This window comes from Cavia porcellus, unplaced genomic scaffold (assembly GCF_034190915.1).
Source record: "Cavia porcellus strain 051 isolate PalLab524CR breed Dunkin Hartley unplaced genomic scaffold, mCavPor4.1 scaffold_1, whole genome shotgun sequence".
NCBI lineage: Eukaryota > Metazoa > Chordata > Mammalia > Rodentia > Caviidae > Cavia > Cavia porcellus.
The window spans coordinates 210,771,098-210,788,824 of NW_026947484.1; the positions used below are offsets into that span (position 1 = coordinate 210,771,098).

A 17,727-nucleotide genomic window follows, 5' to 3' on the forward strand; every position below is an offset into this window, starting at 1 on the left:
CTAATCACATCCCAATAGCCCATGAGCTGGCAACAAGCCTTCAGCTTTATGAGCCCTTGGCAGGATGCCAAAAATGCTTTACAAAATGTTAACCAAGGTACAAGCCACGCAGGGCTCAGGAGGAGAAACAAGCCAATCTGCCCTTCCTCTGAGTTGGCAGAAGTCATGCTGGGCCTGCGAGGAGTAACAAGAAGAACAGGAAAACAATTTTGTCCTTCCTGTGAGCTGGTAAATGCCGTGCAGAGCCCAGGAGGAGAAAGAAGCCAAATCTGACCTTCCTGTAAGTCAGTGGAAGTCATGCGGAGCCTGGGGGGGGGGGGGAATAACAAGAACAACAAAAAAAGACCATTGGTCCTTCCTGTGAGCCAACTGGCACGTGGGCTGGGAGACAAGCACATCTTCCCACCCTCCCAGCCCTCCTCCCACCAAGTAAGCAACCAGCTGATCCAGAGGACAGGCTAAGTTGATATAGCATCTGAGGTACAAAAACAACTTAATGCTTGTATTATTTAATTGACTTTGCAGGCCTAAGGCTAGTAGTCTGAACATCTAATAAGAGGATAACAGTATGCAATATAGCAACTATGGGGGTTTCCTTCTGGCTTGTTTTGGAAATCCAATATTGTTCTCACTGTTTTGTTCTGTTCAGTTTTATTATTTTTATTCAGTGTTCTGTTTTGACTGGTTTCATTCTGTTCTAGTTGATTTTACTATGTCTGATGGTATATGCAGCAACTTTGAAGCTAACAAGAGGCATTATGGTAGACAATGATAATTTCCTATTATTCTGTTTTGAAATTCTACATGACTTTCACCGTTTTGTTTTGATTGGCTTTATTTTGTTTGGCTTTATTCTTTTTAAAATATGCTTTCAGGGGCCAAGGATTTAGCTCAGCAGCACAAGTGCTTGCCTGGTACATGGGAAGTCATGAGTACCAAAACAAACAAACAAATAAAAAAAAAACCACTTTCATTTTTTTGTTTTGATTTGTTTTATTTTGCTTTGTTTTGTTTTATGTCTGATGGTATGGACAGCTATTTTGAAGAAAACAAAGAGACATTATGGTAGCCATTGTTGATTGTTTTATTGTTTTGTTTTGATTTTATTTTCTTTAAAAAAAAAATGTTAACGGACTACTTCACAGAGGTAAAAACTTATAGCTTGGCCCTGGGATGGGAGAGATTTATTACACAGGGTCATGCATTACTGTTTTTACTTGTAGTTTTGGTTTCCAACCTTAAAATAAGAAGTTGAACCAAAGTAAAATAAAACCTCTGTTTATCAAGGACTTCATTAAGACAGTAAAAGACAAGTAGAAAAGGAACCTGTAAAGCATTCATCAGAGATATAATAGCCAAAACACATAAGGAATAATCTGACAAGTCAGTAAAAAAGGTACCCACTAGAAAAACAGGTAAAATAACAAAAGAACAGAACAGCACTAGAACAGGACTATAACATAAAGGAAAAAGTGTTCACTATCAGTAACTATCAAGGCAGAGTGACTCCAACCACCCATCTCACTATGTACAAAAGACAAAATGCACAGGTGTCTACGGACAACAGGAACCTTCACTCCTACAGTGCTGAGGCAGGGCAGGCGGGAGGAGCATAAACAGCAGGACTGCATTTCATAAAAGGTTCACACAGACAACAAAGGCACTCTACGGCACGAGAATGCGGGAGAACAGTATGGAAAAGAGTCTGAGGAAGGCTTCCTAGGTCCTGGTAAATTTCTTCTAAAACATACCTTACACAGCTTTTGGTCTTTCTGAAGATGGGTTTCACTATGCAGTTCAGGCTGGCCTTGAACTCACGCAATCCTCCTGCCTCAGCGTTCAGAGTGCCGGCATTACAGGCGTGTACCACCACGACTGGCTCCCCTCCCTTTTTTAAATCTTAGGTCCTGGTTACATTTTTTTTTTTTTTTTTTTTTTGTCTTTGTGAGACAGGGTCTCGCTGTACAGTTCAGGCTGGCCTTGGGCTAACTTTGTAGGCCAGGCTGGTCTCGAACTCACAACGATCCTCCCGCCTCAGCCTCCTGAGTGCTGGGATTACAGGCATGAGCCACTATGCCTGGCTGTCTTGGCTACATTTAATACTCAATTATGAAAATTTGCTGGGATGCTTACTAGTGGGATATATTTTCTGTTTATCATGGTGCTGGGGACTGAACCTCAGGCCCTTACAGTGAGCTATACCCTCAGTCCTTTGTTATTTATACTTTTAGATAGGGTCTTACTAAATCGCTAAATTGCTCAGACTAGGCTCCAACGTGTGATCCTCCTGCCTCAGTCTCCCAGAGAGCTGGGATTATGGTCATACACAATCTTCGCTAGCTTGTTGTATTTTACAAGTTAAAAATCTTAATTCTCAGTAGAAATAACAGCTTGAGAATTACATAAAAATAAAAGCAATCTTACAGTAAATTTAAATGTTTTTTTTTTTTGTTTGTTTGTTTTTGTTTTGAGACAAGGTCTTACTATGCAGTTCAGGCTGGCCTTGGGCTTACTTTGTAGCCCAGGCTGGTCTCAAACTCACAACAATCCTCCTGCCTCAGCCTCCCGAATGCTGGGATTACAGGCGTGAGCGACCATGCCTGGCTCTGTCACAGCTGAACAATTACTATGTAGCAGGCACTGTTTGTGGCACTTTCTTCCAGTTACCCCAGTGTGGCCTCTTAATGACTCTACAATTCTTATTTCTTAGAGAATGAAGGCTCCCATTTGGTAAGTGAGAAAACAGAGCCAGAACTTGGGACCCCCATCTGCTTAGCCCACAAGTCCACGCCTTCCCGCTGGGTTACACCACCACCTCCCAGCTCAGAGTGCCTTTACACGCTGGAGGTCGACCAGTGACACAGCAGGACGAGCCTCAGCTCCAAAGTCAGGTGACTGATTCTGTCACTTACCAGCTATTGTGTGTATAATTCACTTAATTTCTTTGAGCCTTTTCATTCATTCAAAAATTTTTAAAAATAATTTTTAAGGCATTCCACATTTGACTGTGTTTTTCAGGAATTACTGTGTAGGTGAGTCGCTAATCACTCTGTGCACCTTAGAACCCTTTTCCAGAGGATGCAGCAGCCCCACAGGACTCCCAGGGCCCTACCTGTTGTGCAAGCCCTTCCCGGCTTTCTGTAGAGCTGAGAAGGACCCGGCGGTCTGCCAGCGCTTCCTCGTAAGGCACAGACTCAGGGACAGGCTGTGGGAAAAGCAAGTAAGAATTCAAGGAAAAATATTGTCACTCCCTGCCACCCTGTCACCTAATCCTCCATTCACAGATTATAGTGCCGCACAAGAGTGGGAATGAGGGGGCTGGGGATTTAGCTCAATGGCATAAGCACCTGCCTTGCAAGCAGGCAGTCGTGAGTTCGATCCCTGGTACCGATAAAAACGAAAAAGACAAAAAAAAAAAAAAAAGAGTGGGAATGAATTCAGATGTGTGCACATGAAGACCATTCCCCTTAGTACTGAACTTGGGAAAATATAAACGCACTTATTTTCAAAGAAGAAAATAATGGAGAACTTATGCCAATTATACACAGAATTGCATTAAAACACAGATTAAGAACAAAATAAAAATCAGAAACAGATACAAGCATACATAAAAATCCATTATTTGACAAATAGTGCATTTCTAATTCAGTGGAGAAAGGATACTGTATAAATGGGGCAAGGAAACCCAGCTGGTCACTTAGAAAAAGAACTGTTTAGATCCTTCTTTTACACCTAGTATCAAAATAAATTCCAGATCAAGGATTTAAATCTAAAAGTTAGCAAAAATACTGCAATAAAATATAGGTACTTCCACAACCTTGGAAGGTGCTGTGGCTGAATACGAGCACTATAAAAGAAAAGAGACTTGCTGGATATTAAAATTCTTCGCTGTTATAACTGCTGATGATTGCAACTTGGGCCTTTGTATGTGCTCCACTGGGCCCCAAATTCTTGGGAGCTCTTTCAACCTTTGTTAGGAATATTAATTTTACAAATGTAAAAGACATCGGTGTGGTAGTGCACACACGTAAGCCCAAGTATTTAGAGGGTTAAGGCAGGAGGCCAAACTGGGAAACTTGGTCAGTCACTACGGCAAAACAAAATTTTAAGGACTGGGAGTGTAGTTCAGTAGAGAGCCTTTGCTAGCGCATACTAAACCCTGGGTTCTAACCCCAGTATCGTAAAAATAAATCAACTGAAATAAAATAGGTAAAAGACCAGAACATAGAATACAAATGATAACTATGAAACGATATTGATCTCATTAATAAGCAAAGATATACAAGTAAAAATAACAGTAAGGAGCCTCTTCGGAGAGTAACAAAGATTAAATTTACATGTTAAACTGATGTGTCTACATACTCATGAGCACATTTCCAAAGGCTAGACAAATGTGCCAAAAGTTGAAATATTCACAGTGAACTATGATTTGGCAGAACTATCAAAATACAATTAAAACAATTACACAAATATAGGAAGATCCTGGCTGCAGCTATTACAACTTAAAATGTAGCTAGACATCATGATACATGTCTGCAGTCTCAATTAACCAAAGGCTGAAGCAGGAGAATGGCAAGCTTCAGGCCAATCTGGGTATAGCTCAGTGTCAGAGCACTTGCTTAGCATGCACAAGGCCCTGGTTCAATCCCAGCACTGTAAAAATGAAAACAAAATGTAAAATGTGAAAAACACACGGCTCAAAACATTTCAGTTCTCAGTTTTCCACATATGCCAAAGGAGACATTTACAAGGCTGTCTACTGCAGTTTTACTGTAACAATAAAAAAATGAGAATCAATTTTAAGGTCCACCAACAAAGGGAAACCTAAACAAACAATGGACACTCATAAAATTCTATGCTGTACTCAAAGGGACGCAGTATGTAATGGCATAGATCACTACAACATTTTAAATGAAAAAAATAATACAATGACTAAAACTTTCACTAAGTTAAAAAAATAATTCTATACATTATTTACAGATTCATATAGATGGATATAAATGCTCAAAGAATCCGATGGACACAAATGCTCAAACTGATAAATATAATTACCTCTTGATAGAAACTAGAACCAGGGATAATTTGCCTATAATGTTCTAAATTAATGGAATATAAGAATATGTTTATGTATTTTGTAATTAAAAATTTTAAAGAGAGCTAAGGATGTAGCTCAAGAGTAAAAATGATTGCCTACCATGCCCAAAATTCTGCGTTAGATCCTTAAAACTGGAAAACAAATTAAAGAAATGAAGGGGAAAAAGTAAAATTCACATACCCATTACAGCACTACATGTAATAGTGAAAAACAGCCAACAACTAATATCCACCAGCAATGGAATGGCCAAACTATTACCTATTTACAGACTAAAATACGACAGAGGCATTAAAATGATATTAGTAGTTTATATTGTAGATATGCTGTAGATATATGGACATATCCACAATGTGTTGAGGAAAAGATTTTAAAACAGTATATGAAGCTGAACACATTTTGCTTTTTATGGTACATATGTACACCCACACATGACTGCTTACACACATATCAAAACTTTCTAACATGTAAATATATTCTGCCAAAGAGTAACCAGCTACATTTAGATGGTGGAATTTGGCATCATTATCAATGATCATGTATGCTTAACTACATTTAGAAAAAATTATAAAGACTTACTTTTTGTGTTTCTACAAGTTGAAGATTTGTCAAAGTTGAGTATTCATTTTGCCTGTCAGCCTACCTCACCCCAGGCGGAGGGGACACAGTCCACCAGGGCCTGTGCTTCCAAGTTAAGGTTTGGGTCTCTGTCATTTCCACAAGATACCTCCTAACACTCACCAAACACTTTCACCCCTAAAAGCGGGAAGCCTAAACAGCGTGGACGGTGGAGGGTCTGGAGAGTTCCCAACTCCCTGCAGGGCACAGGCCCAGCAGCTCACGCACCTTCCGCAGGGCCTTCATGTAGGCAGCCGCCCTTTTCTTGTACTGCAGCATGCACTCCGCGGCCGGGGGGCTGATGAACCTGCTGGCTGTGCGGGGTCCATAGCTGAGCGACGCCAGGAAGTAGTCCACATTGTTGCTGAAGAAAGACGCCATCTAAACAATGTGTGACATAAGACAGCTTCTTTTTTTCCAACAGTAATCTACAGTTCACATCTAATAGCGCTCAGAAGTTTAACGATGCTGAGATGGAAATGAAATTTAATAAACACCTGCCCTGAAGCCACATTTATCTAAGAACACCTCGGCCAGTGATGGCAAACATTTTAGAGCTCTTGATGGTAACAAACTGCTTGCTGTGGCACGCATGCCATTAGGTTTGCCACCACTGACCCAGGCAATGAAACATAGTAGAAGGACAATATAGTTTAAACTCTGAGAACTGATTTCTGCTGGGCATGCTATTGCATGCCTATAATCTCAGCACTAAGGAGGCGGAGGCAGGAGTCCTGTAAGTTCAAGGTGAGCCTGGACTACACAGTGAGCCCCTGACTCAAAAAAAGAGAGAGAAAACTGAGTTTTGGTATGCCCTACTCTAGACAAGGTCTATTCTTTGTGAAAACCAAGACTGATTCTGATTTATTCTGCAGGTGAATTTCTTAAGCTGTTTACCTCACTGATTTCTATATTGATCTCAAAATATCTTTGGACTTGTTCCATTTGTACTATAATCCTGAACATTTACATCCCAATAAAATGCATGACATAAATATCTTGGGTACATAATGTTTACTTAAATTTAATTCTGCAAGTCTCAACTTGCGAACTATAAATAGAAAAAAAAGACTAAAAATTGAGTAGATATTGATACTTAGAGATTTGTATCTGTTAAATTTATATAAGCAGCCACAAAAGATCTATGACTATAATTTTGCTGACATATAATTTTGAATCTACAATGCTATATAAAATGATGTTATTTAAAAAATGTCTGGCTAAACATCCTAACTACAAAAGTAAGTCTTATGTAATAAAAGCATTATATCTTGATAAATATAAAAAAGTGATTTGTGGGGCTGGGGATTTAGCTCAGCGGCATAAGCGTCTGCCTTGCAAGCAGGCAGTCATGAGTTCGATCCCCGGTACCGATAAAAAGGAAAAAGACAAAACAAAAAAAAAGTGATTTGTGAAACAGACTGTGTGTACTTAACATTAAAATTAAGGCCAAAACACGTTGGTGAGTAATTACCTTTCCTGCCCCATTTGTTAGCGCCACTACTGAGGACAGGATACAGTCGTTAGTTGTTACCAGCTTCTGTGTTGCTGTCGGAAGTTCATGCTCTATTGTGGCTTTTTGACTGTAATGCTTAGAAATATCTAGAAAAGCATCAGAATGAAAGCTCATTACTATCTATATCTAGTTCTCATACAGATAACTAGCCCACTCCCGTTATCTACTCTTACAACTTTATAAATTAACACTTGACAAAGAAAATTTCTGAGTATCAGGACTGTGCAGAGGACCCGCTGAGCTCCAAATCCAAGCAGGACAGAAGGGAGGCTTTCAGCACAGCCTGCGCTGCCGCCAGCAGCCCGGGTCCCATTGGGTCTCCTTTAAGGACCAGTCCCCCGTGCGCGTGGTCCTGACCAGGATTCCCAGGCGGAGCCACACTGGCCAGCCTGGCAGCACTAAGGGAACCGTCCTGTGTGCACAGGCACAGCCTGTGAGGCAGGCACAGGCATGCAGCACAGACAGGGTGTCCTCATCCCGTGGCAGCCAAACGGCAACCAGCCAGGTGCACACACAACCTATCAGGGAACACGGCTGCACACTCCTGTGCTACCCTTCCAGCCCAGCAGAAGCAGAGGGGAGGCTGGGACAGAGGGGTTCAGGCAGGAGGGCTAGGGAAGTCCCGCCGAAGGGCATGCTTTGGAGATGCTGGGTTTCTGAGACACACGAGTTTGTCCTGGACATAAGGGAGACAGGGAGAATTATTATGATAACACTGGTTTACAATCACATTTTTAAGTTAAAAAAATATATATATATTTTCAATATAGCTGCCATTGACTATTTTTCTGGTCTTGGGGTTGAACTCAAGGCTTCACACTGAGCTACAACTCCAACTCTTATCTGACTTTTTATTTTGAGACAGTCTTACTAAGCACTAAGTCACCCAGGATGGGTTCAAAGTGGCAATCCTTCTGCCTCACCCTTCTGAGTGCTGGAATTACAAGTATGCACCACCACTCAGTTTATGTTCAATGTATTTTTAAAATAAACAATTGTCCACTGTAGACTTATAATACAGACACTGTATAAAAATTGATTGAGGGTGTGGAACGTCATGTGTACACTGAATTTGCTAGCCCCTGAAGCAGGCATTTTCTGGCTATTTGCCCCAGACAGTTTTCTTCGACATTCTACTAGAAGTAAATGCAGTAAGGACTTGATTAGTAGGCAATCTTGGTGTTTAACAGGTAATTGAGGTACTTTTGAAAGATGTATAATACTAAAACAATGTTGCTATACTTCTCCCAAATCTTCTTCATTTGATCCAAGTATTTCACTCACTGAGGGCGTTCCTCTTTTTTCTGTTAGCACATATACATCATCACAGGGAATTGGTATACGCCTAAATCTTACTCTTCTTTGCTTCCCCCCACTCCTCTCCATTCCTAAATCCCCTTCCTGTCTGCAAAAGACCTACCATCCTGTTTCTTATCATCTGTTTTTTTCTCTTTTTTTAAGATTTCTTATAGAAGAGAAAGCACACAATATTTAACCTTGCATCTGCTTTTTCAGTTCGCATTATGGTTTCAAAGTGTATCCATCTTCCTAAATAACTTAAATTTATGCTTCTTTATGACTATTACTCTATTGTATATGTATACTACATTTTCTTTATCTACTCAATCTGCTGATGGACATACAAGCAAGCTGCTTCCAAGACTAAGCTAGTGTGAATTGTGCTCCTATCTACATGGGGATGTATATGTCACTATAATATGGTGTCTGTGACTCTTTCAGGAAGTCATCCAGTAGGAGTTAGGTGGAATAGAAATTCTAATTTTAATCTTTTGAGGAATATCCACACTGCTTTCCATAGTGGTTCACTAGCTGACATTCCCACAAGAATGCAGAAGGGACTTTTTCTACACCACCATACTGCATTTCTTGTTGTGTGAGGTCGTTATGTATTTCAGACACTAGTCCTCTGTACAAGAACCCGCACAAGTTTTTTTCCCATCCTGTAGGTAATTTCTTCCTCTGAGTTGTGCTATGCCAAAGCTTTTTAATTTGATATCCCATTTGCTAATCAGCAAATGTTAGTGTTATTTCTTGTGCAACTAGGATTCCATCCAGAAAGTCCTTGCCTATGTCTTCAAAGGTTTTACCCACTTCCTCTTCCAGCAGATTCAGTGTGTCTGTTTTAATATCTATGTCTAGCTTGATTCTATTTTAGTACAGGATGAGAGATACAGATCTAGATTCATTTTTCTGCATGTGGATAAACAGTTTTCCCTGCACCACTTGCTAAAGAAGCTTTCTTCCAGTGTATTTTCTGGCCCCTTTGTCAAAGATCAGATAGCTAAATGGGTCTGGGACCATTTCTGCTTCCTCTGTTCTGTTCTACTGATCTGCATGCCTTTTTGTGCCAGTATCACACTGTTTTTATCACTGTAGCTTTGTAATGTAGCTTGAAGTTAGGCACTATAATGCCTCTTGGTTTGCTCTTGCTGCTCAGAACGTTTGTGCTATTCTGGATCTCTAATGGTTCCATATGAATTTTAGAATTGTATTTTTTAGTTTTGTGAAAAATGCCATTAGTGTTTGACTGTATTAAGTCTATATTATCTGTCTTGGTAATACGGTCATTTTGAGAGTATTGGTTCTGCCCACCCAGGAACAGGAAAAGTCCTCATTTTCTGATGGCCTCTTCAATCTCTTCTTTTAGAATACTACAGTTTTTGTTATAGAGGTCTTTGGTAAGGCTAATTCTTAAGTACTTAATATTCTTGAAGCTAGTGTGAATGGGACTGTCTAATTTCTTTTTCCTTTTTCATGGGAAGTTACCGGGAATCAAACTCCTGACCTGCTGCTTTACAGGCGGGCACTGAAGCACTGAGCTAAATCCCCAGACCTTAGTTTCTTTCTCTGTGGGTTTTGTGTATTTATTTGCATCTTTTTTTTTTTAATCCCCAGCCCCCATTTATTTGCATCTTGCTACAATTTTTGGGTCTTCTACATATTATCAGTGAGTAAGGAGAGTTTGACTTCTTCCTTTCCTACACGTGTCCCTTTTATTTCTCTCTCTTGCCTGATTGCTCTGGCTAAATTTCGAGTGCTACATTGAACAGGAGTGGTGAGCAGGCACAACCCTGTCTTATTCCTGATTTCAGAGGAAAAGCTTTCAGTTTTTGCCCATTAAATGTGATGCTGGCAATGGATTTGTCATAAAGTACTCCTGACACAGCAATACTTTGGTTCACAAACTTAATTCATTCCACAGTTCTGGTCATGAACTAAAAGAGTCAATGTAAATAAAGTTATTCTGTTCTGAACCATATATATATATATATATATATATATATATATATATATGGTTATTATATATCTATATAATATTATATATAAATATTATATATTATATACTTTATATATTATGATACATTCTATTATATATAATACATATTATATATTATTATTATTATATATGTATGATATATACATATATATATATATATATGGTTGGGGTTTTTTAACCACAAAAAAACATGAAACACTGGAACAGCCTGTCAATCAGCCCATCCACCTTCTCTCCTTATTTTCAAATCAGATTAAGCAATTATTCAGGACAAAGTGGAAAGGGCAGAGATTTCAAATAAAAGTTCTTAAAACAAAAATTCTTCTGTTAATGTCGCTTAGAGCTTTTATGTGTGTTTTATTTTTTACTAACAAACTCAAATTTATGCCTAAAAAAGAATAGACATATTTTGTAATGACACATTTTTGGACCTGAAGGATGATGAAAGCATATTTACTAGTTGCTACAAGTTCATTTTCTAACATAAATGTTAGTAATACTTACATGGAAAGTAACAGCAACATTCTTAATATAAGATCAGATTTGGAACTGGATCATAATTGCGTCATAACGACTATGTTTGATGTGTGCTGTTGTGCATCAGTTTTCACAAGACATACACAGTCTCTAGGAGAGGTGAAAGGCTAGATTTCAACTGCAAACCTACAAACAGGACTCATAATCTGTCAGTATCTTTCATGTTCCCCCCATTCTTTCTTCATAGTATTTTCATTTTTCAAGAAAGAAGTGCACAGAGAGGCTAAGGGGGCTTCTGACCTCCCATAATCTCCATCAGCTCACGCCAAACAGTAACAGTGACATATTTTGTTTTGAACCACTTGGCATCTTCTTGATTTTATACAATGTATGATCAAGAGCATCCTTAGAAAACTGTGCACTGTTAATGAATTTAAAAAGCAAGTAAATAAAATCAAATTTTTAAATATAAATGAAGCATTAGGAATCTTTTCAATAGTTATTGTCCATCATTCTAGCACCTCTTATTTAGAAATTCTGGAGAAACTACCAGCAGGAACAAATTGTAATATCTCATTGGAAATTTAGAAGACAAAGTAAAAAATCAAAAGCCAAGGAGGCACTTCAGGTTAAGTAAAAATCTGGAATGCAGGACTACAGCCAAATCTTAGGCTCTCAAACCAAAGGCTGTGCAGGAAAAAAGCATCTGTCCCTTGATTTTTCTACAGACCACACTAAGTCTGCAGGATCAGGACTGACTACCAAGCCAAACTGTGATTCCTGACATCAAGGCTAGCTCCTGAAGCACAGTGACTTTCAAAGGTGAACTAAGATAAGCCAGGGAAGACCCACTCTCCACCAAAAGGAAGAGCACACTCAGTAACACTGTGAGACAAAGAATGAATCCCGGCACCACAAGTACACACTGTTCTACAATAGTACACCACGTACACCCTCTTCACATGTTATTAAAAAACAGCTTTACAATTTTAAAAATTATTTTCTGTAAAATGAGTCGCAAACTGTTAACTAAACCACCCCAATGAATCACTGAGGAACCTGACCAACTTCCAACAGTCCTTCAGCATCACTAACCAAGCCTCTCAAACAAAAAGAGGCACAGGCAGAGGAATCTAAAAGCAACGCAAACTATAGCTGCTCAGGACTCACAATCACATTCAAAGAGACACATGAAAAGCTCTGAAAGTTTGCCTCTGCCGGCTGGCAGACTATATTCTTAGGAGCCCCAAAGCAATTATAAACTGACCAAGGTTTAAAAACAGACATTTCTTAAGGCTATGCTAAACACGACAAGACTTACAGCATTTTAAATATCAAAATGCACAAGATGATGGAAAGCAATATGTTCTTGCTGGGGAACTTTAACTTTGATTTCTTCAATTCCTTCATACTTGGGTTCTAATAAATGTTAAGTATTTTCCTAACGCAGCTGAGTCGCATATCTGGTTTGGTAAGATTCACATACCTGCATGCAGTCAGTGTAATGCCTTTCTGGCTAAAGTACAAGCACCAGGATTTCTCATCAGTTCTGTTTACCTTCAAAAAGCAGCAGATGGCAAAAGCAGAAGACAGCAGCTGTGCACTTCCACGTTAGCCAAATGCTGCTGGGCCTTTATCTGCTGTCTACAGTCCTCGGCAATATTTGTCTCCATCTCCTTCAGGCAGATCTGAGGGAGGGGATACAGGTCTAAAGCTCACTTACGTTCTCCAGGGCTCACCTTTCATGACGTCATGGAAGCCATGCAGAGCAGCACCAACGTTGGTTAGGACGGAGCTGTAGTTTGTCCGCAGGAGCCCATCTGGCTGTGTGCCTAGGAAACCAAAATCACAAACCTAAGCGTTTCCCTGCCACCACCTCCGTGTTCCTCAAAGTAGAATGAAGACTATTATATTTTAGAGATAACTGTACTTAGAAACCTCTACAGACACATTCCCATGTAACGGTGATAAACTGAGGCACAGCTGACTGATGTGCATCCCTGTGTCCACACAGGAACACATTTTTATGGTTAAGAATCAAAACTGATCCCTTCTCAGCCTTTTGGCTAAGATCAAGTAAAGAATCAAAATTGATCGCTAGGTTGTAACCACTCTTTCATGAGTCTTTTTTGAAATGAATGCCTGTGTGATTTTCATCATGTTCATTTTTGTTTTCATTCCCTACACATTAATTTTTGCTAAGCAGCAATAAAACATAATTCTTCAAATATCATGGAGTTCTACTTCTGGCATATTAGAATGCGCTCCGTGGGTCTGCTGCCCAGTCAATCTGGCAACAGCTACAAAATAATAAAAAATCACCTAAAGTGTCCAGAAATAATTCTAAGGATACACAACAAATAGATAAACATTTACATAGGGAAACCTGGAGGGAAGAGAGGCATCTGTGGTACCTGAACCAAGTCACACTGTCTTCCTCCCTCCCGGCTTTGGGAGATTACAGACCCTACTCTCTGCAGGCAGAGCCAAGCACACAAGACACCCTCTCTTCTAACTCCTAGCACAAGGACTGGACTTCTCCTCTTGCCCCAGCTACCTACTGCGGAGGCTAAGTTCAAGGCAAGTGCGGCCAAGACACCCCCAAGACTCCTAAGTTAGGAGGAGGCTCTACCTTGAACAGGGCATTGCTGAGGATACCAGGCCCCGATCACCCTCACCAGCTCAGAACCAGCCACAGGGACCTGGGGTCACTGCTCTGCCCCTTCCTTCCTAACAGAGGGAGTCACTTATAAGGAGCCAAATCTGATTGGGTCACCTGTTATCCATTTGTGCCTCAAGAAATTCTAAACACATGACAGGCCCCTGCCAGCAGTGAGTGGGGCCTAAACCAGCAAGTGATGCAGCCAGGAGACAGCAGAGGAGCAGCCCAACAAAACCACTGTCCTCACAGGCAATGGCTTGTAGCCCAAGGCCACACGCCCTGAGAAACAGCATCAGAGTGTGAAACATCTACCACATTCATGGACCAGAAGACCTGTCGGTGTGAGGGTTGCCGTGATACTCCCTGTATGCTTCCAAGGGCTGTGGTAACAAAGTGCCACAAATGAGTGCTTTAACCAATAACAGAAATTTATTCTCTCTCTGTTTGGAGGCAGGTGTTAAGGCCATGCTCCCTCCAAAGGCTCTTGGAAGAATTCTCTCTGGCCTCTTTCAGCTTCTGTTGGCCCAGGTGTTCTCTGCTGGGAGCAACATAAATATGATCCCTCCTCTGACTTGTGTCCATCTGTCTCTAAATGGCCTTGTGTCTATCTGTCTCTAAATCTCTTCTACTTATAACAATGCCATTGATTATATTTCAGACTCTCCCTAGGTCAGTATCATCCCATCTTGATTACATCTGCAGACACCCATTTCCCAATAAGGCCAGATGCACAGGTATTATGGGTTAGAGCTTGTGTCTCTTGGAGAGACACAATACAAACTCACTTTCCAAACTGATCTTCAAACCTAATGTAATTCCTATCAGAATCCTAGCAACTTCACTGTAGAACCTGACAGGTTGATTCTAAAATTTATATGAAATTAAAAGGGGCCCTAAATAACCAAAACAATACTGAAGAACAGAGTAGGATGACCCACACTCCTTGCCCTCAAAACTTAACTACAAATCAACAGTCACCAAAACAGTTTGTTATTGCCATAAGACAGAGGGTAGAAGGGCCTAATTAACCATTCAATCAAGGAAACAGGACTGAGAACCCAGGAATAAGTTCATTCATTTATCTATGGTCAACTATCTCACAAGGAAAGAATTATCTCTTCAACAAATGGAGCTGGGGCAAATGGATTCCACATGGAAAAGATACAACTGAGCCCTTAAGTTGCACTGCATGCAAAAATTAACTCAAAATGGATCAAACACTAAAAGTAAGACCTAAAACTATAAATTCTTAGAAGATTTTATATGCTCAAATTTGACAACGAACTCTTAAATACAACACCAAAAGTATGAGCAACCAAAGAAAAAGCTTGATTTAACCAAAATTTAAAACTTTCATGGTTCGAAAGATACTATCAGGCCAGGCATGGTGGTGCATGCCTGTAATCCCAGCCCTCAGGAAACCGAGGCAGAAGAATCATTGTGAGTTTGAGACCAGCCTGCTGGGCTACAAAGTGAGCTCAATGCTAGCCTAAACTGTACAGCGGAGACCCTGTCTCAAAAAAAACAAAAAAAGATACTTGCATGGTTTATGCTGGTGGCCCCCAGGCCTCATGCATTTGCATTGTGCATTTTGTGATTGGTTCATTGTCTAGCGCTTGGATTGATGGTGTCAGTGCTACAGCTGCCTAGGGGTGGAGCCAGCATACAATGTAATGACAGGAAGAAGACGTGTCTCTCTTGCAGGTTTCCGCCTTGCTGTTTGCAGCTGCCATGAACTTCAGCCCTCAACTGCAGCCCCGCCATGTCACCCCGCCTTGGAGCCAATTGAGTATGGACTGAAACCTCCAAAAACTGTAAGAAATAAGCCTTTCCTTTCCCAACTTTGGGCATCAGGTATTTTGTCTCAGTGACAAGTAAAAAATAACTAAAGACACATACTATCAGGAAGTAAAAAGGCAACACACAAAATGGAAGAAAACACAGGAAACAATACATCCAATAAGGGGCATGTATCTAGAATAAAGAACTCATAACTCAATAATAAGTAGACCAATAACTCATTTTAAATTGGAGACAGCGAGCTGGGTGCTTTGGCACACACCTGTAATTCCAGCACTCCAGACACTGAAGCAGGAGGATCACAAGTTTGAGGCCAGCCTGGGCTACCCTGTGAATCCAAGGCCAGTTTACACTATACAGCAAGACGCTGTCTCAAAAAACAAAACAAAGCAAAACAAAGAACAAAAGAAATAATGATGTGACCTATAAGGATGTGAATGACATTAGACTACGAGGAAATGCAAATCAAAACGACAGGAGATACCACCTCATTCCCATTAGGATGGCAAGAATCAGGTCAGACAGTAAGTGTTAGTGAGGATACGTAGAAATCTGAACTCTCAAAGATTACTTATAAGAAAGCAAAAATGGTAGAGCCCTTTGAAAAACAGTCTGGCAGGTCCTCAATAATGAAAAAAATTACATGTGTCCCAGCAATTCCAACCTCGGCACATACCCAAAAGAAATGAAAAGACATGTCCACACAAAACTTGAACATCATTATTCATAATAGCTAGAGCAACTCAAATGAACATTACTTGCTGAGTGAGTAAATAAAATGTGGCACATCCATACAATGGACTATTATTCTGCAATTTTAAAAAATGATGTACTGGCGTATGCTACATTAAAGACCACATACTATATGACTCCATTCGTATGAAGTACAATTCTATGAACAGAAAGTTTATTGGAAGTTGCTGAGGGCTACATAAGAAGAGAAAGAGAACAGAAGGGTGATGGCTGAAGACTACATAGATTCTTCCAGAGGTAGTGAAAATGGTCCAAAATTGACCATGCCAGTGGTACACAAGTCTACAAGTATACTAAAACACTACTGAATTACACATTTCAAATGAATAAATCGCACAGTATATAAATTATGTCACAAGAAAGCTGCTTTAGGAAAAAAATCCTAGTACCAGTTGTACAGCAACTGTGTGTAGTGCTGGAAACCAAACCCAGGGCCTCACACGTGCTAAGCAAAAGCTCTTCACTGAGCTACATCTCAGGCCTTGGCATTCTGAAAAATATCACTAAGATTACCTTAAAATATTTTTTTCAAATAAGGGCAAAAGGAAACAAATTGCGTGCTTACTACTAAATCCCCCTCTACTCCTTGTTGGAAAGCTGCTGCAATTCTCATGACTTGCCCTAATCCATGTAAAAAAGGAAGAAAGAAAGGTCATTAATAAAGGCAGACTTAAAGCCTAATATTTTATAAAGGAGAAAACAGGCAGAGAGAAATAGTGTTTTGCCTAAGAGGATCTGAATTTCAGTTTTTCCTGACTTCAGATCCTTTGCTCCTCTCGCTCTAACTAGCAAAACCAGCTTTTTCTCCCAACTCCTGCATTCCCAAGCCTCTGCCCGGAACCACGCAAGCAGACACACTTACTCGGCAAGGCGAGAAGAGCAACATAGGTCTGCAGCTTCTCAAACACAGCCGTCATCTTCCGCATATCCTGGGACAGCTCCAGATTCCTGGCTCTTAGTGCAGATGTGCAGAGAGAAGACTCACATTCTTCTTCTAAACTAGGAAGGGGCGGGTTTTTAGAAAGTGAGCATCCTAAGCAATGTTCAGCTAGGCATTAGCCACCACCTAAGTAAGCTCTCCACTACATCCAGAGACAGACTCTGCGGAAAGAAGAGTCTGATCACGTTTGTGTGCACAGCTCCTTGTGGTACACAGCTGCCTGCTGAGCATCCAGTGGAGACAGAGGACTAAGTGGAATAAAGGCACATGCCCAATATCTCCCTTCTGAGAGCAGCACGAACACATTAAAATATTAAATATCTTAAATATTCAGGATTCTTTAAATATTTTAGGGAGAAAACATTTTGCAGACTGGATTCCAAAAGAGAACTAATTAAACAGGAAGTGGTGTTATTGCAAATGACAGCGGTTCAGAGACGAAAAAACTGTTTTCACCACAGTAGTTTTAAAAGCCAAACAAATTAGAAAAACTAAGTTAGGGGCTCAAATTTTTAAAAAAATGTTCCACACGCATAGAATACACTTTATCATTCCCTATTTTAAATGGTTA

The 17,727-nt window shown here is 40.2% G+C and overlaps 1 protein-coding gene across 2 annotated transcripts in view; it reads right to left on the reverse strand.

The window, feature by feature from the left end:
* Ppp1r21 (protein phosphatase 1 regulatory subunit 21) overlaps window positions 1-17,727 on the reverse strand; it is a 55,466-nt gene that overhangs the window by 9,498 nt on the left and 28,241 nt on the right. For both annotated transcript variants that reach the window (XM_063228942.1, XM_063228950.1), the window contains exons 12-16: window positions 17,079-17,215; window positions 12,741-12,833; window positions 7,185-7,312; window positions 5,939-6,091; window positions 3,113-3,205 (exon numbers count right to left, since the gene is read on the reverse strand). In XM_063228942.1, coding sequence (XP_063085012.1) covers window positions 3,113-3,205; window positions 5,939-6,091; window positions 7,185-7,312; window positions 12,741-12,833; window positions 17,079-17,215 — 604 coding nt within the window. The remainder of the gene's footprint in view (window positions 1-3,112; window positions 3,206-5,938; window positions 6,092-7,184; window positions 7,313-12,740; window positions 12,834-17,078; window positions 17,216-17,727) is intronic.